This window comes from Cricetulus griseus, chromosome 2, assembly GCF_003668045.3.
Source record: "Cricetulus griseus strain 17A/GY chromosome 2, alternate assembly CriGri-PICRH-1.0, whole genome shotgun sequence".
Classification (NCBI taxonomy): domain Eukaryota; kingdom Metazoa; phylum Chordata; class Mammalia; order Rodentia; family Cricetidae; genus Cricetulus; species Cricetulus griseus.
In genome coordinates this window covers 443,456,564-443,480,675 of record NC_048595.1, presented here as the reverse complement: position 1 = coordinate 443,480,675, position 24,112 = coordinate 443,456,564, and the positions used below count along the sequence as shown (strand labels likewise).

The 24,112-nt window shown below is 50.1% G+C and overlaps 1 protein-coding gene across 16 annotated transcripts in view; it reads left to right on the top strand.

The window, feature by feature from the left end:
* The window catches only part of Hdac4 (histone deacetylase 4), a 255,535-nt gene that overhangs the window by 206,912 nt on the left and 24,511 nt on the right, over positions 1-24,112 (top strand). For 14 of the 16 annotated variants that reach the window (XM_027397619.2, XM_027397617.1, XM_027397621.2 and 11 more), the window contains 9 exons: positions 3,571-3,825; positions 6,422-6,608; positions 8,241-8,374; positions 12,306-12,426; positions 14,562-14,608; positions 18,118-18,225; positions 20,386-20,441; positions 21,398-21,485; positions 23,451-23,570. In XM_027397619.2, coding sequence (XP_027253420.1) covers positions 3,571-3,825; positions 6,422-6,608; positions 8,241-8,374; positions 12,306-12,426; positions 14,562-14,608; positions 18,118-18,225; positions 20,386-20,441; positions 21,398-21,485; positions 23,451-23,570 — 1,116 coding nt within the window. The remainder of the gene's footprint in view (positions 1-3,570; positions 3,826-6,421; positions 6,609-8,240; positions 8,375-12,305; positions 12,427-14,561; positions 14,609-18,117; positions 18,226-20,385; positions 20,442-21,397; positions 21,486-23,450; positions 23,571-24,112) is intronic. The other 2 variants (XM_027397612.2, XM_027397611.2) reach the window with 1 other exon arrangement.

The window sequence follows — 24,112 nt, the reverse complement described above, 5'->3', positions numbered from 1 at the left end:
AGTAGTTACTCATTCTAGGATTGTGTTTTCAGCTGTCTTTTGTGGCCGTTCCCATTTTCCAAGGGATAAAACAGGGCTGCTGAACTAGCTTCCCACTTGACTGCTGAGGATTCGATTGGCAGCCAGAGTACCTGACTGGGTATTGGCTCCTGACATGCACACCGCACCCGCATTAATGTGCTTCATAAAGGCATGCTAAAGGAAGAAACCTTCCAGGGAAAGAAGGCTGTCTAAGGGATGAGCGCAGTGCCCAGCCTAGCAGGGAAGCAACCCTTTTTGCTGCTGATTGTTTTGAAAAGTGGGAAGTTGTGCTCATACATGTGCCTTCCTCTTTCCATGGAAAAAGGGGTAATGAGGTGTCTCTTCCCCATTGTTGAAAGCAGTTCTTGCAGCAATGCAAGATCACTTGGTCTTTATGCAGGCAAAGTGTTGGCCTCCCTGAGTCTTACTCTCTCTTGAATATGAGAACTTGACTCCTGTGGGTAGTTTATTTATGAGAATATCCAATAGTTTTTAAATGCCTTGTGCCTGCCAGTGGGATTCTGACTCTGAACTCCAGTCTGGTGTTTTCCTCCTGCTGTTGTGGATGTGGTAATATGTATGTCCTCATCCCTTGATAACCAGGGCACTGATGTCCCAGAGGACTGGGGACGACAGAAACTGATATGTTGCGAGCTGCTGCTTGCCTCCCCCTGGCTTCTCTTGTCATATTGCCCGAGGCCAGGTTTGCTTCCCAAATCCAGCTCTGCATTAAGATCAGGTCTCTGTGGCCAAATTTCAAAAAGGGAGAGAGCATATCCCTGCTTGTGACTATGGCTCACAAAGCCTAGTTGCACCAGCACCTGCGTCAGTGCTGAGCAGAGCGACCTACTCACTGCAGGCCATGGGCCTGTTCTGCATCACTGACAGGGTTCTGAGTGGCCCCTGTTGCCATGGCAGCATCCCTCATAGGCACCCTCTGGAGGGAAGCCTAGCCAAACTGTGGCCCCTTGAGAGCCTCCCTGCTCCTGGCTCTAGAGTTCCTGCCTGCCTGGCCCCTGCCAAGGCTGTAGACCTGCCTGTGTGACACCAGTGAGCTCCCACATTGTCAGCAACCTGTACCCAACTTGGAGAGGAAGCAGGGAAGCCCCTCCTGGCAGTGGGGGCTACTTGACATATGAAGGGACAGGAAACCAAAAGCAAGAAGCCTGAGAGCTTTCCAGCATCAGGCATAGCAAATAAAAGAGCCCTACAAACATGTGCTGATGTGAACACTCACCCCGCCTTTCCCAGAGGCACCCTCCTCAGCCACAGTCAGCACTAAGATGAAAAGGCAGCTGACAGGAGCTCCTGTCCAAGGGTTCTTAGGGGACATTTCTTTACCTTTTGTGTCACTTTCAGTATCGCCTAAATTAACACAGCAGATTCCAGCCTTTAGGAAAATTGGATGTTGTCCGGTGCAGCCCTGGAACTGTAATCTCTGAGAAACAGAGGGTACTCAGAACCCTGGACAGTACAGGGGCCACTGAATAACCATGACACCAAACAGAACACAGCACATGTCCAAGCCAGAAAGGGGCACAAAAGTTGTTAGGAGTCAACTGTGGTACCCTAGGACATTGTTTTGGGGGTCACTGGGCTCAGCTGTTCACATAAACATATCGGAGGAAAGGCTATATGTCTGTTTCCCCCTTAGCTGGACCATAGATGCTGAGGTGAGGGCTACCTGTGCTCCTCTGACATCTTTCTTCGGTGTTGAAACATAGAGATGATGTTGAACAAACCCAGTAATGAGTCTGTCTGTGCACAGCCAGCACACTTGCCCTGCTTCCTCCTTTCAGAAGACACCCTTACCCTTCCTGTGACAGCCTCCACCTGCCGTGCCCTACTTTGAACAGTTGTTTTGTTTTCGAGTGCCTCCCTAGAATAGGGACCTGGGTTCCAATCCATCATGGGCTACTATCCGTGGACATCTGTAACCACATAGAGCTGAGTGTTTACAGTGACCTGAGTTCCTGAGGGTCCAGTCACCTTGGGTGGGCCAGCCATAGAGGGACAATACCACTTTCCACCTGTCTTTACCTGCTCTTCCTTCCTGTGTCTGTGTGTCTGTCTGTCTGGTGGGGGGGTGGTTGAAGAAGGAGAAGAAAGGGCCCCAGTCTTGCTCCCCAGCTGCTTGAGCATCTGTGCTCTAGGCCTACCTTTCTACCTCTGCCTCTACTTAGTACTTCCTGAAGGGAGTTATCCCTAGTCGCTGTCATCTGCATTACAGTGCGTATACTTCAGCCTGTCTAGCCAGACGGTACCTTCACTTCCCTGCTGTTCTCCACCCAGAGCCCTCTCCCATGTTCTGATCACCGTGGTCTGCCTCTGCATCCATAGCCTTGTTTCCACCTCTTTACACCTATGCCCCCTGTGCAATGGTAGTCTGTTCTAGAGGTCCTGGTGCTGGGGAGAGCAGGGTGCAGGAAAGACGTGCTGCTTGTCAAAATGTCACCTGCCTTTTCCCCACCCAGAGCCACAGTTAGGAGTTTGGGGTACACAGGAGTAAGGTGGCATTAGCACATCACAAACTGGGAAGTGGAACAAATAGTTAACAGTGTGCTTTGGTTGAAGCCTGCTTGCCAAGTCTTCCCATAGCTGGGGAGAGGCTTGACAGCTCACTAAGTTGGCATGGGCTTTACGTAGCTGTATTGAGGCCGTTTATAGTATGCCGATCTGCATGTGTACAGTGTAGCGCAATCTCAGCCGTACTAGTTAACGTGTCTGGGACTTCACTAGCCATCCCATTGTATGAATGTGCATACCCAGAATGCTTAAGGTACAGGACAAGTGCCACTGTCACTCTACTGTGTCCCACAGAGTTCATCCGTCAGCCTTCTACCTGTCTGCCTCTGTGTCTTGGGGTTTTAGGAATAAGATCTCCAGCATGCTAGGCTTTGAGAATAAAATTGGAGAAATCGTGCCTACACGGCCAAGTGGTACCTTCATAAAAGTTAGCTGGGGAGCTTGGCATGTGTTTCTGATGGGGTACCACCAGACTGAGGTATATCCTGAAGGTCCTTTCGTTGTAGGACTTTGCTAAGCTTTCAGAGAGGCAGCCTCTGAGAACTTGCTGGGCCCGCCCAGTCCTGTACTGACTTCTCACCGCAGGCTAGTGGATGTCTGCCTCTGTTGCGCTTCTCCTGTAGCCATAGTATGTCCTGCCTGGTGGCATCTGGGGAGGATGTTGTCTCAGCAGCCGTGGCTGCTCACCTGACCTCTCTCCTATTCACCTTTACTCATTGTGTAGAGGGGTCTGCACAATGAGCTACAGCCTTCAACCTGACTTAGTTTTGCGTCCTGGCACACAGAATCCCTGCATAAACACCCAACACCTAGTACCTGTCTGCAGGCCACATCTCCTTAGCCCCAAGCATCATTTCCTGTGCATCTGAGATGATGCTGGGGTCCCTGCTATGTGGGTAAATGGTGCTGGCCAGCCCTGAGTCACACAGGTTCTTGGTAGAGCACACCTGTCCTGTGGAGTGCGGAGGAGCTTATTCTAGACCCTTGACTGTCCTAACTTCCTTTGTGTCCTCTGCATCGCAGATGATATCCAAACCCAGCGAGCCACCCCGGCAGCCTGAGAGCCACCCTGAGGAGACGGAGGAGGAGCTCCGTGAACACCAGGCCTTGCTCGATGAGCCCTACCTAGATCGGCTCCCTGGGCAGAAGGAGCCCTCCCTAGCTGGTGTGCAGGTCAAGCAGGAACCCATTGAGAGTGAGGAGGAGGAGGTGGAGGCCACTCGAGAGGTGGACCCCAGCCAGCGTCCAGCCACTGAGCAAGAGCTGCTCTTCAGACAGGTGTGGAATGAGGGGAGCAGGCAGCTGACTCAGATTCTCCTTCCATCCTCTGAATCACAGACACTCACTGTTCTGGCCCTGGCCATCTTCCTGCCTTCCCAGGCAGTGGGGTGTGTTTATTGTATACTCTCATTGCCGGTTGGACACCCGCCCTCTGAAGGTATTCATGTACCTTCTTGAACATGGGCACACAAAACTCACTTAATGAGAGGCGGTAGATGGTAATAGAAAAGTAAGCGTTGGTGGGATTCAGCCTAACCACCAAAGTTGGAATGGGGGGTTGAAGTGTTAATCAAAAAGGAGATGGGTATGGTGGTGTATACCTTTAGTCCCAGGACTGGAGAGACAATCAGACAGACTAGCCTGGTCCAGGTCAGCCAGGGCTACGTAGTGAGACCATGTCTCAAAAACAAGAGTCAGGGTCTGCTCAGCCTGAAACTTTGGTGCTGCTGTTGAGAGGGACAGTGAAGTCTAGGGCAAAGTACACAGTATCAGACTGCCAAAGACAGAGGACACTCGGTGAGTGTCTGTTAACTTGCAGTGAAAGATAAACCGGCACTTGTCTAGAAAGACTAGGGACTTTCGGACAGGGCATGTGAAGCCCTGGATTAGAAGCCAGGGAACCCCCAGGGAGGCTGCTTTTGCCTCAGGGGTGACAGGGAAGCCAGGGGATCCAGTACTTGATGCCTGGGTCCTGTTCTAGGGCATATACCCCTATTTGCTGGACTCCAGGATTCTCCCAGCCACACCCTCCTTGGTCCCTTGACACTCTAGATGCTTCTCCATACCATTTGGTAATACCAAAACATCAAGGTTCCTCCAGCAGACACCTGTCAACTTCCATTCTCATATGGTTCCTCGAACAACTAGGAAGCAGCCATAGCATGAGAGTGGCTTAGATTCTCCTAAATACCTACATTGGGATAGGTCGGTAGTCTGTCCCCAGTACCGAACTCTGCTGTCTTCCTCTGTCTCAGGCAAAGGTGGCCTATTTGATTCTGGGAATACTTAGCCACCGCTCTTTAAAGTCTAGTAGAATTAAAAGGGTGATGAATGCCATGGGTCTTACGAGCCAGGCACTCAGGAAAATTAGTGGCCAGGACTGTCTACTGCATCGGGTTGATGAACCCAAAGGAACATGGGGACATATTTTGTCATATCTAGAGTAGACCCTCACAGGAAGCCAACACCTACTTGCCCTCGTTGAAAACCAGTGTTGTGTTTTCACACAGATGTAGGTCAGAGTATTTTAGTAACTGTTTTTGAGACTGGTGTCTTGTAGACACCAGATGATCCAATCATGAGACAGTCCCTGGGAGTCCTTACCCTGTGTACTCTCGAGAACCAGGGAAACTCCTTCAAGGGGACCTTGGACACAGAGTAGTTTGTGGAAGTGCACAGAGGAGGCATCAGCTCAGTAGATCAGCTGCTTAATGGTCTGATGCAAGCTGAGGAGGCTGTGGGCCTACGGCTTCTGCATGGGTGTTTGTGGCCCTCCTACAGGAGGCTCTGAGCCTCCCTACCGTCTGCTGGAGACTAAAATGCCTAGATAAAGTTGCCCTCCTCTGCTCACAGCCCAGGGCTTGGGCCCTGCTTCCCAGGAGTGGGCATTTTCCAAGGCCATAAGATCGGTCTATCAAATAGGACTTGGGGCGAGGTTTGTGACGATGGGAAGGAGTTGGACTTCCTTTTTAACATGCAGCAGTGGTGTGGGATGATATGGTGTCCTTTTTCAGCTTTCTCGGGGCCCTAGAAAGTGGCTTCCTCTATTCACACAAGGAGCAGCCTCTGTGTAGGTCAACCTTGGGAATCTCATCTGCCTCATTCCACCCAGCTGGTTCACTTCCCATTGGACATGTACCTCAGCCAGTCCCCAGAGTCCCCATCAGGGTCCACATCCCTCAGTGTATCAGTGTAGCTAATCACCTGAGTGGTAACCCCATATTTCACAGGTACCCAGTCAGATTCTCCCTCCCCCACAATGTATCTTTGTCAACCCAGTCCTCTCTCCTGGGCACCTAAACCCTTAGTAACATGTCCCTTTATGTCCCTCACAGTTCTGGCTTCCCTATTTTGAGAATGCTAGTGTGGTTGGAGGCCAAGGCAGGAACACATCGGACAGTATAGAGCTGGCCCTTCCGTGTCTGTCTGTACTCTCTTGCTGAGTTTGGCCCACAGATTAATCACTCTTTGAGTACCAGAAGAACCTGTGGAGGAGTGGCAGTGTGTATTCACTGTTCCATTTCACTATGGCTGAAGTGGTTCTCCCAGCCAAGGACCTGACCCCTGTCCATTACCAGCCCCTCCACCACTGCTCACCATCTCTTCGGAGAACTCCACCTGGACCACACCTCCCTGTAGGCCTTTGAGATAGCAAGTCTCCTCCCCTCATCCTTTTAAGCAGAGCCAGTGAGAGTACTTAGTGTCTTCTCCTCTATGATTCCACTCAGATCATGGCCCACAGTAGGAGGCATGATGGTTAGTTGTCCCACAGTGGAGAGGCCTGTCACTGCTTAGGGGTGACTGTGTAAAAACTGACACAGACTGGTGGGAAGCGTTCTGCCACTAATGGCCCTCCCTCTCTCCTGCCCTGCAGCAAGCTCTCCTGCTGGAGCAGCAGAGGATCCACCAGCTAAGGAACTACCAGGCATCTATGGAGGCTGCTGGTATCCCTGTATCATTTGGCAGCCACAGACCTCTGTCCCGGGCACAATCCTCCCCAGCATCTGCCACCTTCCCCATGTCAGTCCAGGAGCCCCCCACCAAACCAAGGTTCACCACAGGTAACTTGTAGCCTCTTACTGATGGCGGGAGCAGGGGTCAGGGGCAATCTGGGGCTGTGCAGAAGCCACTGATGAATCTGGGAAGAACCCAGGTCACGCTGTCCATAGACAAGCAGCCAGCACCATGCCAGGCCTGAGAGCCACACTTGATCTTGACACTACACCATGATGATGTTATTCTGGGGCTGGCCACAAGCTCAGAAGATTGCCTTCTCTTTTCTCTCCCCCTGTGTGCCATCATGGAGCTTCCCAGCTTCCCACTCTTAGCCAGCAGCAATAGCAGCCTTAACCTTCTGCAGGTGTTCCCCTAAACCAAGTCTAGGACAGCAGCATTGTCATGAGTCCCAGTGACCCCTGTACAGTGGTTGTTGGATAGCTCTGCTGGAGCAGGAACTAACTCTGGACCTCTCTCACCTCTGCCATTGCACCTGCCCTGCGGGCTGGAAATGCTGTCTCGGTGGCCCCTTAGCTTGTGCCTAGAAGATCCAGAGGTCTGGAGCAAGTTCAGCAGAAGTATGGACCACAGAAGCATAGAGGCAGGGAAAGAAAACTATCCCCACAAAATGGCCACATCACCTCTTCCAATAGTTCCCTGCAGTGACAAGCAGGGAGGCTAGGATGGTTCTTCATAGTGTTTTGATTTAACATTTCCTAATGAAGAAAATGAATGGCTTTATCCTTCACGGCTCTTATAAAATGTCTTCTTGTGGAAGACTGAAGCTACAGCCAAGTTCTTTTCTGAGAAGGAAACTTCCTGTTTAGGGAGAAGTTTCAGTAGTAATACCTAGAAATTAATATTAGTCCAAAAAAATTAAAACTGTACCTCACAAAACCCACCAAGTTTTCTGTCTATGAGCACTTGACCATTGGTTGAAATTAGTGTGTCCTTAAAGGGCTACAACTCAGATAGGAGAACTGTGTCATACCTTGGTGGCAAGTTGCATGTAAACAGTGCTCTGTGTCCTCTGTGGCTAGTCAGAAGAGACCTTCCTGTCTACCGCTCTGTGAAATCAGTCATGGCTGACGCACTTCTGTGGTCAGCAGCTTCTAAGCTGTATTCATGTACTTGCTCATTTCAGATAGGCGTGTTTGTGCATCTCACACATGAGGTCCGGCTCCTGTTTATTCTTGTGTCCATCTTGAGTGAACACATACATGCCTCCTCCTACCCTGTGTCCACCTCTCTGGAAGTTATCTGTTGGCAAGCCACAAAACTCATGCTGGCCTGGACCATGTGGTAACCTTGTGCAGTGCCTACCCAACAGACCTGCTTAATGCAGAGCCTAGTCAGTGAGCAGGCAGACAAGCCTTGAAGGGCCAACACCTGTCATTCCTAGAATTCAGTGTAGCCCATAGGCAACTCAGATCCCTTGTCACCTTTTAATCCATAACTTGACCTCATGGTGCAGCCACAGTCTTTCTGAGCTGCAGAGTTGGGCAATGCTGGGTCTCTCATTCTGCTTTAATCTGGATCCTATTGTATCAGCTTGGAAAGGGGTAGGGTGAACTTGAACTAAGAACCAACTTTGCTCTGTTCCCTCCTGGAAATTCTGCTAGTCCCAGGGGCCATCTTCTGACATTGATTGGCTGAGCCCTGGGCACTGCTCTGACTTCAGTTCTGCTCCACTGCAGGCCTTGTGTATGACACACTGATGTTGAAGCATCAGTGCACCTGTGGGAACACCAACAGCCACCCAGAGCATGCTGGGAGAATCCAGAGCATCTGGTCCCGCCTGCAGGAGACTGGCCTCCGTGGCAAGTGTGAGGTATGGAGCCTCTCTATGGTGATAGAGGAACGCATGCTGCATTGCTTGCTCATGGACATGGCCTCCGGCCTGCTCTATTCACAGTGTCTGGCAGTCCATTTTCACATTATAGTGATGGAGACAGTTCAGGAAACATTGCCTGTGTTTCTCATCCCCATCCATGCTGTCTATGGGCTACTGAGAAGCCTGTCTTGGCACCTTTTATGTTGTGATAGAATACCTGTACTTTAATAAAGCAAAGAGGTCTGTTTACCACCTCACAGTTTTGGTAGCTGGAGGGTCCAAACCAAGGTACCAGCATCTGTTGAGAATCCCCTGACTAAGCCACAACTTGACAGAGAAGCAGAAAAAATTCTGCTGTGTGAGCTGGCCTTTCTCTGTGATACCCTGTTCATTTGAGAATCATAATAACGTGTAAGGATGAAGTCTCCATTTCCCAGTCACCTTCTGCCAGACCCACCCCTTGCAGGGCCAGTAGTACCATGGTGGGCGTGTAGCTTCCTTCCATGAGCCTTTGGGGGTTTCCCATGGCAGAGTCCAAACTGCTTCCCTAAGACTCTGTGTCTTCTACAGAAGCTGCCCCACTGTGCTGTGCTCCTCAAACCCACAGTATCAGGCTGTCCTTCCATGGCTGTCCCTACCCTCTTCCTAGTTACTTCCCAGCATGCTCCTGTGGCTGAACAGTGTGCGCATCCCTACTTATGCTGTAGAAGGATCCAAGACCCAGAGGGAAGACAGCCTACATGTCCTGTTAGCATCATGAAGACTGTTCGTCAGATGTAACATCAGAAAGCTTCTCTGAGGATGTGTGGAGAGCTTTGGGCCTTTCTCCCTCAGATGTTAGGTTCCATGAGGCAGTGGCAGGCATGGAAAGTGCCTTTTCCCTCCACCCCCTGGCCTGGTTAGCTTTACCTGTGGTTTCTTTATGCCAGGCCCTCTGCCCAGGGGCTGTGTGGAGAAGCTCTAGTAGGGTTGTCTATCTGGCTACAGGTCCTCAGTGTCCCCAGCTTCCATGCTTGCTCTCATGAGGCCTGGCCTACCTGCCAGTGGGGCCCAGTGTTTATCCCACATTTGGCCACAGCAGAGCTGGTCACATATATTAGGACCCTGGCCAAAGTCATGTTGAGCCTCTCATGGTTCACACATGACCTAGCAGGTGTGCAGTTCCAGGTCCTGTGTACTCAAAAGTCCTATGCTGAGGAAGGAGGATGAGTTTGTGTAGGGCAGGCACAGGGACCAGGGCTCTATTCTTGGGAGCTGGTAGTCTCAAGTGGGTCTTCTTTTCCCCATCTGTTCAGCAGGCCTGACATCACCCACAGAATTGCCTCAGTACCTGCCAGGGGAGTCGGCTCTGGCCTCTCTTCAGCCTGGAAATCCCCTCTCTGTTTTGCCCTCAAGTTGTCCTGCACATCAGCATAGGATAGAACACAGGGGTCTCAAAGGCACTAGCAAGTGACTCATGGAGCAGCTGCCATTTGTTTCCTCTCTGTGGGCCCACCTGCCCTCCCTTACACACTGGAGTATTCAGAGTCTAGGTCATCCCAAGGTTCACATGGCCCCAATGTCCCTTACCACTCAAATTGTACCTCACTTTTGGGGATGTCCCAATATCAGGCCCACACCTGCTCCTGGTGGCCCTCTGGGTGGGAGGAAAACAGGGAAGGGTGAGGTGAGACCCCAGGCACCTGCCTTGGGAATCTTATCCAGAATGCTATGCCACTGGGGGGCAGCATTGGTCTGTGTACACAAGCCCTAAGAAAACTCTTTCCTCTCTTGTTCCAAGTGGTCTTCCATCCTGCCCATCCAGGTGCTGCCCTGAGGCATTCTGCAGTTGCCAGCATTCACTAATGTCTTGTCCCATCCCAGGCAGGGACTGTGAGGCAGATTCTCGGCCAAGAAAGCAAGTAGACTCAGGCAGGGATGAGAGTAGAAATATCTGAGAAAGCAGGACAGCCCGCCACCTCACCTCACCTTCCATTGTGCCTTTGTGAAGGTGTAAGAGACATTTGCCACATCTGGGCCAGTGGCAGAGGAAGATGAGGACTGGCAGAGTGTTATTAGGTAGCAGGCTATGAGGTCAGAGCAGAGTTGGCAGGAGCCTCGGGAGAGGTTGACTAGGACAAGATGGGGTGTAGAACCATTGACAATAGTAAAAACACTGACCAGCTTCCTAGGTCTAAGTACCCTAATCCAAACATAGGAAGGGAAGCTCATCACGGCAGTTCCTGGCTCTCAAGTAGGCGATGCTATGATGTTCCAAAGGCTCCCAACTACTGACATTGCAACTGGAGCCTGGGTAGGCAACTGTACCTCACTCTGGGTAGGCACATACTAGAGGGTCCTGTGGGTTGTCTCACCCACGTTGGCTCTGACCTAGAGAAGTCATCTTTGTAGGCCCAAGCCTCTCCACCAGCCTGCAGAACCAGGGCCACACCATGTTGGTTTAACTTCTTCACCACTTAGGTCAGCGCCTGCTGGACCAGACAAATGGTCAGGAACGGGAGAACAGATCCTGTCAACAGTTTCTTGAGTGAGGAGGACTTTACTTTGCCTGACCCCCAAGGAGCCCTTTCCCTATAAAATATTTGTCTGTTTCATAACCTGCTGTCCAGCTAGTTAAGTGGTTACCTCAGCTGAAGAGCTGGCACTCATCTGCTAGTTTCTAGAGCTCTGAAAGTAGCTCAAGAGTTGATTTGAGGAACTTACCAACTGCAAAGGAGCACAGGACTTGTAGCCACCTCCTAATGCAAGCACAGACTCGGCTGTTTCAGCCATGCTCAAGGGAGGGACACAGAGAGCTGGTCTTAAGAGAACACTAGAAGCAGTGGCTTGAGTCCCCTTGAGAATGAGCTTAGGCAGCTTGCCCCACCTCTGGCACTTCCTGCTATTTTAAGCCCAGACCATACTTTCAGAAAGTAATAATTCATTGGAAATCATTTGTGTGACAGTGAAGGGTAACATGTTGAAAACTAGAATTATCTTTTTAAATGTTTTTCAAAGCTAAGATTCAAATGCAAGCAACCTAAAAATTTTGTTGTTGTTTTTGTTTTTTGTATTTTGTTTTTGTTTTTTGAGACAGGCTTTCTCTGTGTAGCTTTGGAGCCTATCCTGGCACTCACTCTGTAGACCAGGCTGGCCTTGAGCTCACAGAGATCTGCCTGCCTCTGCCTCTCTACCTCTCTGCCTCTCTGCTCTCGGCTCTCTGCTCTTCTGCCTCTCTCTTGTCTCTCTCTCTCTTGCTCTCTGCCTCTCTCTGTCTCTCTCTGTCTCTCTCTCTGCCTCTCTCTGCCTCTCTCTCTCTCAGCCTCTCTGCCTCTCTCTGTCTCTCTCTCTCTCTCTGCCTCTCTCTGCCTCTCTCTGTCTCTCTCTCTCTCTCTGCCTCTCTCTGCCTCTCTCTGCCTCTCAGCCTCTCAGCCTCTCTGCCTCTCTCTGTCTCTCTCTCTCTCTCTGCCTCTCTCTGCCTCTCTCTCTCTGCCTCTCTCTGCCTCTCTCTGCCTCTCTCTCTCTCTGCCTCTCTCCCCTCTCTCTCTCTCTCTCTGCCTCTCTCTGCCTCTCTCTCTCTGCCTCTCTCTGCCTCTCTCTGCCTCTCTCTGCCTCTCTCTCTCCTCTCTCTCTTCTCTCTCTGCTCTCATCTCTCTGCCTCTCTCTGCCTCTCTGCCTCTCTCCGCCTCTCTCCGCCTCTCTCCGCCCCTCTCCGCCTCTCCGCCTCTGCCTCTGCCTCCCGAGTGCTGGGATTAAAGGTGTGCACCACCAATGACCGGCCCTAAAAATATTGTTACGCATTGTGTTATGTACTGTTTTGTCTCTACCTTTCAATAATCTAGTAATCATATACCCATCCTCATAATGGAACTGCACTCCCTCTGGAACACTGGCCTTGCTGAACTAGAGATTGAGCTAACACAAATGTTCTTACCTTGTGACCCCACAGTGCATCCGTGGACGGAAGGCCACATTGGAAGAGCTGCAGACAGTGCACTCGGAGGCCCACACACTCCTCTATGGCACAAACCCTCTCAACAGACAGAAACTGGACAGTAAGAAACTTCTAGGTACTCGAGACCTTCCTTACATCCCTACCGGGTTTGATCTGCTGCAAGTGAAGTTTCCACCCCTTGATCCCTGCAGCTGGGGCCATTATGTGGCTTGCCAAGACAGGAAGATTGGCTCCCGCTAAGGCCATGGGAACAGAGAAGCCTGGCACTCCAGCCAATTCTGGAAGCTGCTCAGGACTGTTTGACACCAGATGCACCCAGCACTTGCCCTGTTTGCAGTTCCTTTCTAAGATTTCTGTGGGGAAGGCTGATAAGAGGCATGGAGAGTCCTAGGCTTGGCCACACTGAGGCCACTGATTGCAGACTAGGAAGCTGTGTGTTGGCCCTATCAGTCAGCCTCACTATGGGCATGTTCTAGCTAGCAGAGACCTATTCTGCCTCATCACTGGGGTCTTTGTCCAATAAAAGTAGGATTTGACAAACTAGGGCTCTATGTAATCCCTTAGTATATTCTACATCACCTTCACCCTCAGTCAGAAGACAGGGAACTCCCCTGCAGGAGCTTGACCAGTCCAGAGGACACTGAGAGCTCCCAGCAAATAGTGCTCTCAAAACTGATGCTGGACTCAGGTTTACAAAGCCACTGCCCCTCCTAGGCTGCCAGTGTGGGCTCCACACCAGGTCAGGAGCAGACAGGACAGTGCTTGCCAGGCAGCTGGAGACCAATGCTGTACTTGGTGCCCTTGAAGAGGGAAGAACTGTGGACAAAGGTAGCAGTGAAGGAGGAAGTGTAGGGTGTTGGAGAATGTGAAAGTCCAAAGCAAGATCAGCAAAGGAGAAAGTCCCCAGGCTGAAAGACAAGCTGAGGCAGTCTTCCCAGAATGGGACAAAAGGCCAGCTGCAAGGAGAGGACCAGGTCTGTTGTGACACCTGGTCCTAGCAGTAGTGCCAAGCAGGAGGGGAAGGAGGGGATAGGTTTTGTGCTAGAACTGCAAGGTACTTCTTGCCGGATTACAAGGATCTCAGGAGTAACTGAGATGAAGAGCGAGCAAGAGGACTAGGTGACATGTTTCAAGGCTCCAGAGAGCTAGGGTGTGCTCTGCTTCCCTCCTGTCACTGTCACCTAACCAGGCCACCAGGCAAGCGGGAGGAACAGAAGCATTTGCAGCCTATGAGTTTCATTCTTTGGCATTGTTTCTCAGCCCCTGGGGGTTGTAATATACACCCCTCCTTCCCAGCCTTTTTCAAAGACCCAGACTTTCCCCACCTACCCTATCCCCATTCCTTGTGTGTTCATCATCTCTGGAAAGGATAGCCACCATTTAAGACACTGGTTTGACATAGTACTTCCTGTACAGCTCCCCTACGAGGCCAGCTCTTACCCCCTGAAGATCTCCCTCTGCTACAAGAACTTTGTGTGTGCAAAGTTGAGAGCACTTTTACTTGCTTCCCACCTGTCACTGGGGGAAAGATGCATTAATGCTCCTGTCCTGCCTCCCATATTTGCATATGCAAATAAGGACCAAGCCATGAACCTAGGCTGCAGGTGCTTAGCTATTTGAGGCAGAAGGGCAGGAGTGGTAAGAAGCTGGCCTAGGTAGGACCTCAGGGCTCTAGCCTTCAATAAACAGCAGGAAGTGGAGGCCACATCAGCACTGTCTCCTCGGTATGAATTTGAGGACTGGTAATGGCAAGGAACATGCAAGTATGACCTTGTTCCTACATTGCCTATAGTGGCTCATTGCCCCGAGATGCCAGCCAGGAAAAGGCTGATTTACTCGGATCCATAGTTGGAACTCAAGACAGACATGTAGACACAGCGAACCTCCCCTAACTCCCAGATCTGCCAACACTCAATGGAAGAGGTTCTGTGCTTTAGTAGGAACACTCTCAGGTATAAACAAGCTTCCCTGTCCACAGGATCTCTAGGCAGCGTGATGTCTGGATTGTGCAGAACTATGCCAACTCTTGAGAGGCCCACCCCCACCTCCTGTGGCCTAATCATGAAAGCCTGCTCCTCTCAGGCTCTGGCAGAGCCAGTTTCCTTGCACTTGTTGCCTGGTGGTGGAGCCTTGCAGTGGAGCCAGTGGGATTCTGAGGACCATCTTACCCTGAGTTCACAGCACACTAAGGGCTGGGCACCCCCAGAGCCAAGCTCCCCTGATCTTCTGACCCCCATCTTCTCCCCATAGGCTCACTGACCTCCGTGTTTGTCAGGCTTCCTTGTGGTGGTGTTGGGGTAAGTATTTCTTTAATGTGTAAATAATGTCCTGTTTGTTCTCAGAGCCCCAGTGGTCACAGAAATCATTGCCTTGCTCTCTCGAGTGGGTAATGGCTGCCAGGTGTTTTCCATAAACAGTACTATGGGCCAGGCGGGGCCATGTGGGGCTTCAAAGGAACTGAGAGCCGGGAGCATTTTTTTTTTCTTCCACCAAACTCAGGCACCTTTCTTTGGTAAAGGTTGTCTGACAGTGCATCTGGAGCCCTGCTAGTCCACAGCTCTTGTGCAGCCTTATGTAGACTGCATCTGAGCCTACATCCCCAGTAGCTCTGTGCTCATGTCCACACAGGCCACAAAGGCTTCTTGGGGCAGAGTGGGTTTGTTCTGTCCACTCACTAACTTGTACTCCTGACAAAGTTCTCTGTAGGACACCTGTGAGTCAGGTGACATTTGTAAGACAGTCTCTGGTTTGTGGTGATAGCCATTTCTATAGCCAGGTGACAGGAGCAACTAGTCACTTGGGAAACACTGAGACACACAAGTGGCAAAGGATGCCATCAAGGTGTCTACTGCATCTGCACAGATAGCCTTAGTTAGCCTCACTGCTAACCCAGCCTCAGGAGGCAAGGGTTCTGCTGTACCCCGTCCTCTGGGATGGAAGAGTGGGACCAAGCCTCCTGTTTGATCTTCTGACCCTTAGAGTCCCACTGCATCACTGTGTGTTGGGCCAGCACATGGCCAAAGTTGTCCTGGACAAACCTGTACCATGTTTGATCACAGATCCTGGGGTGAAGCCGAGGTCTGGATTCTGTTATGGAAATGAAACAAAATTGTTTTCTTCCTGAGTCTTTACAGAAATCGCTGCTTTGAAAATTGCCCCGTCAGAAAGAGAATCGATGGCATCTATTCATACCACCACCAAGCCCTCCTGCAGTTACTTTGTTTTGTATTGTAAATAGGCTACAATCTCTTAATTCGGGGCAAATTTTTGGCCAGACTTGAAACGATTTAGATTTGCACTGCCCTGCAGCCAGAGAGCCCTGTGCAAGGCAGCATTTATAATTTGCAAATGAAAACTAAATGCAAGCTTAGATCTCGGGGTCGAACCTGGGCAGTCTCCTGCACCAGTAATCCAGATCTGAGGTACAGCAGGCATGCCAGATGAGCACAGACACACGGCACAGATGTGAGTGGAGCCCATGGGACCCCGCCTAGAGAAGGGAGTCAAGATCTTCAGGTCTTGCACATGAGCTCTGAGGCAGGAAGATGGCCTAGAGGCTCTGCCCTGAGTGGACTCAGTATTCCTTCCAGGGCCTACCCACCTGCATGTCAGAAAGGGCAATGCAGACGCCATGGGGGATTGAGGCCTGTGTAGGATAAGGAACAGACACTCAAAGGCAGGCTCTCTGTCCCTGGAAGTAGCTTTCTGTTACCATGTCCTTCATGTAATAGTTCTTTGAGAGTTTAAAACTCATCCTTTCTTAGTTCTGTTAAGTAAAGGTTTGAAATAGTTTTAACCTTTTTTTTCCAAACCAAATGAAACTCCTGTTTTGTTCACCTCATTATTGTGAATTTCAAACTAGGAAGGGCCTGAGTTCTCGACTTTCTGTGCTGCCTGGGGTGTCTTGTTACCTCCTCCCATCTGCAGCTTGAGCTTCCTGATTCCCAGGCACACCCCAAATGTGCCACATGCTCCATTGTCATCATTGAGTTTTCCTTTCCCGGCTGCTCTGTGTCTCCCTTCCACCTGCCTCCATTCCTCATTAGCGTCACCACCGTGACTAAACAGGACTGCTCCTCCGTGCCACTTCAAGGGAAGCAGCTGAACAGAAATGGGAACAAAGCAGCAGGGAAATATTGTCATGTCTTTGCAGCCTGGGCTGCTGCAGTGGGGATTGTCCCTTACCCCTTGCTCTGTACAGAAGGAGGCTTGGCCAGGCTACAGACACTTACTCTGATGCCCAGAAGAGTACAGTCTACAGAAAGTCCTGGGAGAGCAGGCAAATGGCATGTGTAGTCCCTCTTCACATTGAGCTCATACATAGCCTTTGGCCTGGCCTGGCCTGGCCTGGCCTGGCCTGCCCAGGACACTGCTGCCCCCTGGAGATCCTGAGGCAGCTGGCGGAGTATCTCCTGCACTGTGGTCACCTTTGATATTATAATGAGCTAATAATAATGATTTGATTCTCCAGCCAAAGCTGGTCTTCATAGGACCACAAGCCAGTGTCCCAGCTTTGAATAGTGATGCCTCCCAGTGGGCATTCCTTTGGCATTTGGGAGCTATTTAAAGAACATAGCCCAGGCTAAGTACCCCTTTCAGCAAAGTCTAAACTCATACAAAAGGAATTGTACATCATCTGTCTCTGAGAGTGAAATTTGTGGAAAAGCTGGAAAAAGTTGCTTCTCCCACTGATGATCAGTGTCTGTCAGCTAGCAGGATGGTGTGGAAGGCCCAGGCTGGAGGTGAAAAGAGGTGCTTGTGGGTCTTCGAGTGCTCAGAGGTGGTATATGTGAGGGTCTGTCAAACCTTGAACTTCAGAAATTAAACTGCTGCAACCAGGCAACCCTGACTCTACTCCCCCAGGCCAGAACTCCCTGACCAGGGCCTAAATCTCAGTGTGTCTGCTCCAGGTCCCATGTAGCCTCACAGAGCACACTTGTAGACAGTTGTTCCTGTGTCCTGACATTGCAGCCTTGCTTGGGCTTCCCTGTAGACCCAATAGTGGAGTGTCTTGTTTTGTTCTCTGAAACTGGAAAATGGCTCTGCAGGTAAGGGTACTAGCTGCCAGGTGTGACACCCCAGGTTCAATCACTGACATTCGTGTAGTGAAAGAAGAGAACTGACTCCTACAAGTTGTCCTCTGGCCTCCACAAGAATTCATGTTCATGTGTGCATTCCCATGTTCACACACACACACACACACACACACACACACACTTGTCATTTTTAAAAATTGTAATGCATCGTCCTTTGCCCAAGCCAGCAGACAGCTCGTCGGCCTTGCTTGCTGTTTGAAGTGGAAGCTAACAAGCTACCTGTCTGCCACCTGGGCTGACAGAGCTGGTGGTTTCTGTCACGCCTCACGCCCTGGCCCCTTTTATTACTCTCAGGCCATCGTAAGCGCATGCAGTTAAAGTCAATACACAGCAGAGCCACTTACTGTAGCTTCTGTTCTGTTTCATTTTCGGCTTATTAACACAACTCTGAGCTACTGTTCCAGTTTAAAAAGTAAGGAAGTCAGCAGCCTAGGATTCTTACTGTCAGTTCCAGGTTTGTTGGAACAAGTGAAAGGAGAAGGGCATCCCAGAGGAGATGGAACGCGGTATTTCTGGTTACTTGTTTTTAATCCTGTGCTTAATGTTTTCACACACCTCAAAAAGAAATGTACCTGATGTGCGTTGCTGTGTATGCTCTGGCCATTCTATAACACAGGGACAGAGGTTTAGGGGATCCAGGCTACATAACCCATGTGATGGCAGTGACAGTGACCCAGGATTTGGCTCACTGAGGAACGTTGTTTTCACAGGTGGATAGTGACACCATATGGAATGAAGTACACTCGTCAGGGGCAGCCCGCCTGGCTGTGGGCTGCGTAGTGGAGCTGGTCTTCAAGGTGGCCACAGGAGAGCTAAAGGTCAGTCAGCATGATAGAGCTAGCTGGGCAACACAAGGAGGGAGGGTCAGCCCTTTCTGGAAAGAATTGGTGCAAGGCAGCTGCTGTCCAGGAAAATACGGATGCTCCATGCTGGGGAAAATGGATGGATGGATCCGAGATGGATCGCTGGAGCCCTTTACCCCTCCCAGTCACTGAAGAGCCCAAAAAGCTTTTGTTTGTGTGGCCCACATCCTCAGTGCCAGCTACACTGAGATTAAAATGAGACATTTTCAGAGTGTTCATTGTAAAATAACAACAGCATCTGTCATAGTGCATGACATCTGGATACACACCTGTCTCACAACGGGAAACTGGTGGAGAGACACTGACCTTGTGTAAGTGAGGATTGAAAAGGGAGTGTCTTGTGGTCTTTGTGAAAACTGGAAACAAGATAACTTCCCTGACCTGTGCCAGCGTTGGCACATGGCCCGTGTTGAAGGACCCCACAGCCTGCTGTCAGTTGTGTAGTTGTCTCACACTACTGTTGTAGTGTTGTTTACTGAGCCAGACAGCAGTTGGAATGTTAAGGCCCCAGATTTCAGCATACCGAACCCTAGCAGAAATCATGTTTGTTTGTTTTTAAGATTTATTATTATGTATACAGTGTTCTGCCTGCATTATGCCTGCAGGCCATAAGAGGGCACCAGATCGCATTATAGATAGTTGCTAGAAATTGAACTCATGACCTCTGGAAGAACAGCTAATGCTCTTAACCTCTGAGCCATCTCTCTAGCCCCTTGTTTGTTTTTTAAACCTTTAATGCTACCACTCATCTCATGAGAAACATGCTAAGGTTCCTGTCATATGCGGGGATGGGCACCTGTGAAGTCCAAACCCCATCACTGGCAGCTCCTGCCTGTCCTGTTCCTGGAAGTGGGAAGCTTTGTTTTACTTGAGAAGTGTCTTAGGTCTCCCCAAATTGGAAGGCCCATAATTTCTCTCATCATTACAAGGAAAACGGGTATCTCTGAGAAAAGAGGATCTGGCTCAGCACACAGGGATAGGTGTGGAGAGGCTTCCTGGAGCTAGCCTACACATGGCCTTCCTCAGAACCTCCACACTGTCTTCTTCCCTTTTCAACATGGTATGCTAACAGATGTGGGCCTGAAGGTAGAAGGTTGTACACTTTGTGGAAGCTTATCCCGAGGATGTTCATGGGGAAATGTCCCCTGGTGCTCATTGTGGGGCCTGGTGTGTCTTCACACCAGCTCGCCTGCTGCCCAGGTAGGTGGAATCTGAGGCTTGTTAGACCCCTGAAGCCGGTGCCCAGGACTCAGCAGCTTGCAGCCACAAGAATGAGGAAGGAAGTTTGCAGTGCTGAGTGTCAGAGGGTAGCCTCCATCTTGTGGATCTGCCTCTCAGCCTTAGCACTGTCCTTGTCCTGTCAACCAAGCCCCCTTGGCTGACCTTTGTGTGCTGGTGCTGGAGAGAGTTAGAGGCTTGGTTGGGTGTTTTACAGCTGCAGCCCCAGGGGTGTGCAGGTGTTCTGTAAGGTGCAAGTGATGGCGTAGGCTGTGCAGTCACACCATCCAGTACCAGCTCTGTAGCGATTCTTCTGGGTGGGAGTAGAGTTGGGTGCTGTGTGTGCCGTCTGTTCCCCAACAGCTAAGATCCAGTCAGGATAGAGATGGGCCCAAGACCTGCTTGAGGCATTACATGGACCCAGCAGCAACCTATATGAGCACTCTTTGTTTTTTTAGGGGAGGAGGGGAAAACAAGTTCTCATTTAGCCAAGCTAACCTCCAGCTCACAGTGTAATAGGCTGGCCTCAAGCTCCTGATCTTCCTGCTAGGGTTATAATGCCCAGTTTTCTTTTATCTGTATCCATTTCTGCTACCCAGGCCTCTGGTAAGCAACACTCGCCACGACCACCCGGGCCCTTGGCCCACACCACCTCCAGTGGCTGCAGCCCTGACCCTTGGCAGTAGGAAACAGCTGTTAGGTCCACTGCCTCAGGTCAGGCTCTCTGAACAGACTCCTTAAAGAAAAAGCCACACTTGCCATCCCTGTCATGGAACCAGTAGTAATGGAAACCACATCCTCCTATAGATTCTGAATGTGGTAACTGGTGTTTGTAGTGACTTTGGGGTTAAGAACTGTCTTTATTCACTCTTTCCCACTATCTGCTACCATTTGCAGAATGGCTTTGCTGTGGTTCGTCCCCCAGGACATCATGCCGAGGAGAGCACACCCATGTAAGTGGACACAGCAGGCTGATAAAAAGCATAGGTAACAGGGCTGGCGGAGCATCTGAGGGCCTGGGGAGGAGCTGAGTGGCCTTGTGCACATCACCCAGGTGTGTTACTTTGTCTCCCTTGCCCACAGCCAAGGTAGATATATGATTTGAGAGTCATGCAGTTGGATGAGGAATATAGGCTGGGTTTAACAAAGAGAAGGTTCAAGTTGTCGAAAAGTATGACACCAGCGAGGCTGGGCCAGAGACGTGTGTGATAATGTTTTAGGTCACTAGCCCACAGGAATAGTACCATTCACATTTTTGATGGTTTTTACCACCTTCTTTAAGCAAAGTAATTCCTCAGGGCCTTGCCCAGAGACTGACCTGAATAGATAATTCCAAATAGGTATCTCCAAATGATTCTAGATCCTGTCAAGTTGACAACAGATATTAACCATTAACAGTGTCTGTGTATATCTTCAATATGTGTGCATGTGTATATCTATCTGATATTTGTATATATGTCTGTGTATATTTGTGGTGTGTGCATGTGTGTTTGTGCATACCTGTATGTTATGTGTGTCTGTAGGTGGGTTTCTTAGGATGTGTACACTTACATGTGCCTGTGTGTATATCTGGGGTGTGGAGAGATGGTCTATGGTGGGAAGATGTCTTTTATAGTATCTGTACTCATACTTCGTTGTGTATTTGTGGAGAGTGATATGCGTGTCTGATGGGTAGGTCTTATGTGGCACGTGCTTAAGTGCCTGTGGATCAGTGGTGTATGTGTATTTAGCATGGCTTGTGTCGCTCTCTATATGTCTGTCTTTGTGTCTGTTGGTTAATCACCAGAGTCAGTTAAGGTCCCCAGTTAGGAACCAGCTGGTCTTCACATAAGCCCTCTAGAAACTCACAGGACTCTAGATGTTCTGCTATGAGTTGTTTAAAAACAATAACTAGATGTCTCCTCTGCAGGGGATTCTGCTACTTTAACTCTGTGGCAGTTGCAGCCAAACTTCTCCAGCAGAGACTGAATGTGAGCAAGATCCTCATTGTGGACTGGGTGAGTGCTGCCTGCCCAGGCATGACTTGGAAAAGCATGCATTTCCCCAGTGGATGATGGCCTTACTGAGCTCACTTCACTTCTACTGAAACTTGGAATCAGGGAACTGAACTTTCTGGAAACGTCCCAGAGATCAGAGAAATAAAGCCTGTACCCATTAGAAGTCGGCTTTAAGACTGAGGCCAGCTGATCCTGCTAGTCATGGTTTCTAACCTGCCAGAATAGTACACACAATTGAGTGAGGCCACCATCACTGGTCCTCAGTACTGACTGTCGGGAAGCTGGAGTATTAAAGGTCACATTTAGGCTTGACTCTATGCTATGACCTGGGGACATGGACCTAGCTGCCCACCCTATACTAGCTGACTCACTTCACACAAATGACTGGGCCTCCATCCTCTTAAATAAGTGTAGCTTCTTACAACCCCACTGTCTGGAATGGCTGCTGCTTCTCAGAGAGCTAAGCCAAACATCAGAAGCAGCACACTGTTCTATGAGTAGACAGGTATTGGGGTGTGCATATCAGCACCTCTTCTTAGTTATGGTGCCTAAGCTTAGTCATGGTGTCACGAGCTCCGAGCAGCAGGGAAAGAGGCAGCCTGGGATTCTGCCAGACCAAGGATCACCTTGGTGTCCTGGCTGTGTGAAGTGGTTCCCAGGACAAGTGTGCTGGGTGACCCTGTTCTTAGAACTGCATGTTATGTGAACAGCCATAAGAAGCCAGTTCTGAGACACCTGCACACAGAGATGCCCCTTGATACTGATGTCTCAGGCCATACCTTACTAAGCCCACGTCAGGTGGAGATGTCATTTGGATTTCATACCCTTCTCAGTTTCAGAAAGAAGCAACAAAACATAAACCAGGAGACAAGTCAACTCTTGGATCCAGAATGGGGCCTAGGCAAGGAGGGAAAGGCAGTGCAATTTTACACACACCAGTGCACCTGTCTCTCCTGAGGAAGGGAACAAGCAGAGATGTGAGCAGAGACGTGCCATGCAGTTGGTAGCAGCGTTGGCAAGACAGTTACGCTCTGGAACAATTGAGTCGGTGGATGACCCACATAGACACTGTCTTCTCATCTTTCCAAGACCAGGACACACTCCCCAGGACCACACTGTGTATTAAACTGAATGATGGTGATACACATAGACACTACTATGACTTCCTGTACACAGTGTTGCCCATGCACTTACTGTACACAGTGCTATCCATGGCTCCTCCTCTCAGCAGGGACCTGGTGAATGAGATGGGGGCACTTGTCTTCTTGAGTGGCAGGACATCCACATCCTACATTGAGCGCAGATTACCCTAGAGAGAAAGCTTTTGACGCGCACCACTAAGCACTACAGGGCTATCCATCCTTCCTGGCCTGGTAAACAATTCTCATGGCCCACAGTAGTGGCCACAGTAATTGGCAGAAACCAAAACTGCCTGTTTTTCTTACTTTCTGGTTCTCATGGTTACATGGGTATCATGTCTTAAGAAAACAGCTTGTGGGGGCCTGGGCACCTGTCACCTAAGTTCATCTGCCATATACTGTATGCGATGAGAAACACCTCACATGCGCCAATAAGTTAGCCAGCCCCCAAAACAGTGGTTTCCCTGATGTAAGGAAGTAATGAAATGGCATACTGCAAATTAGGCAGGCACATAAGATGAGTCAGATGGCTTTGTTTGAAATCACAGCCTCAACTCAGCTAGGAGATAGCTCATCCTCTTCACTGAAGCCAGGAATATGCTCTGGTGCTCAGGGTTACAGAGACACCACTAACTCAGACTAGCTTCAGCAAATCTGTGACGCTGCTGGCATCCCCTACCACCTTAGGTGAGGTGCAAGCCAGACTGAAGATTGTAGAGCGTTCGTCAAGTAGGAACTGTTACTCCAGGGCACAGGGGAACAGCTGGATTGTGAGGGCTATCCTTGAGGCCTGGTCCTCCCTGAACCAGTTCTCTTGGTCTCACAGGATGTACACCATGGGAATGGGACCCAGCAGGCCTTCTACAATGACCCCAATGTTCTCTACATGTCCCTGCACCGCTATGATGACGGCAACTTCTTCCCAGGAAGTGGAGCACCAGATGAGGTATTTGGAGTGAAGTTTTGGGAGTAACTAGGGGGATAAGCCAGCTTGGAGCCAGGAGCTGCAGCTATCTGGAGAGCAAGGCAGATACAGGCCACACCTGACTGCTACACACAGAAGCACCACTTCCCAACTCAGACTGCCCTTCCAAAAAATGCTAGCCTAGATTACACTGTGTATAACTTGAGCCAGAATTTTGTATAATGTTCAGTGAAACTCTACACATCATTTCTGTTTCTACTCAGGGTCAGGAAACATGCCCAAGAGAGGTTGCTGTTGCTCTTCAGCACACCTGCTTTTCTGTACCGAGATGGCTCTCCCAGTCACTGTCTTTAGGGGCACCCTTAGGCAGCACACCCATGTCCCTCTCTGTCCATTTGGCATCTGGTACTACCTGGTGGTCCAGAGCCTGCCTTCTGAAGACAGTCCCACAGTCCAGAGGCACTTCTGTGTAAACATGATGCACAGATCCTCAGGAGTGTCTCTCAGTTGTTCCTCCGAGTTCAGGGCCTGTGAGCAGCCACAGCCCTGTAAAGACTGCTCTA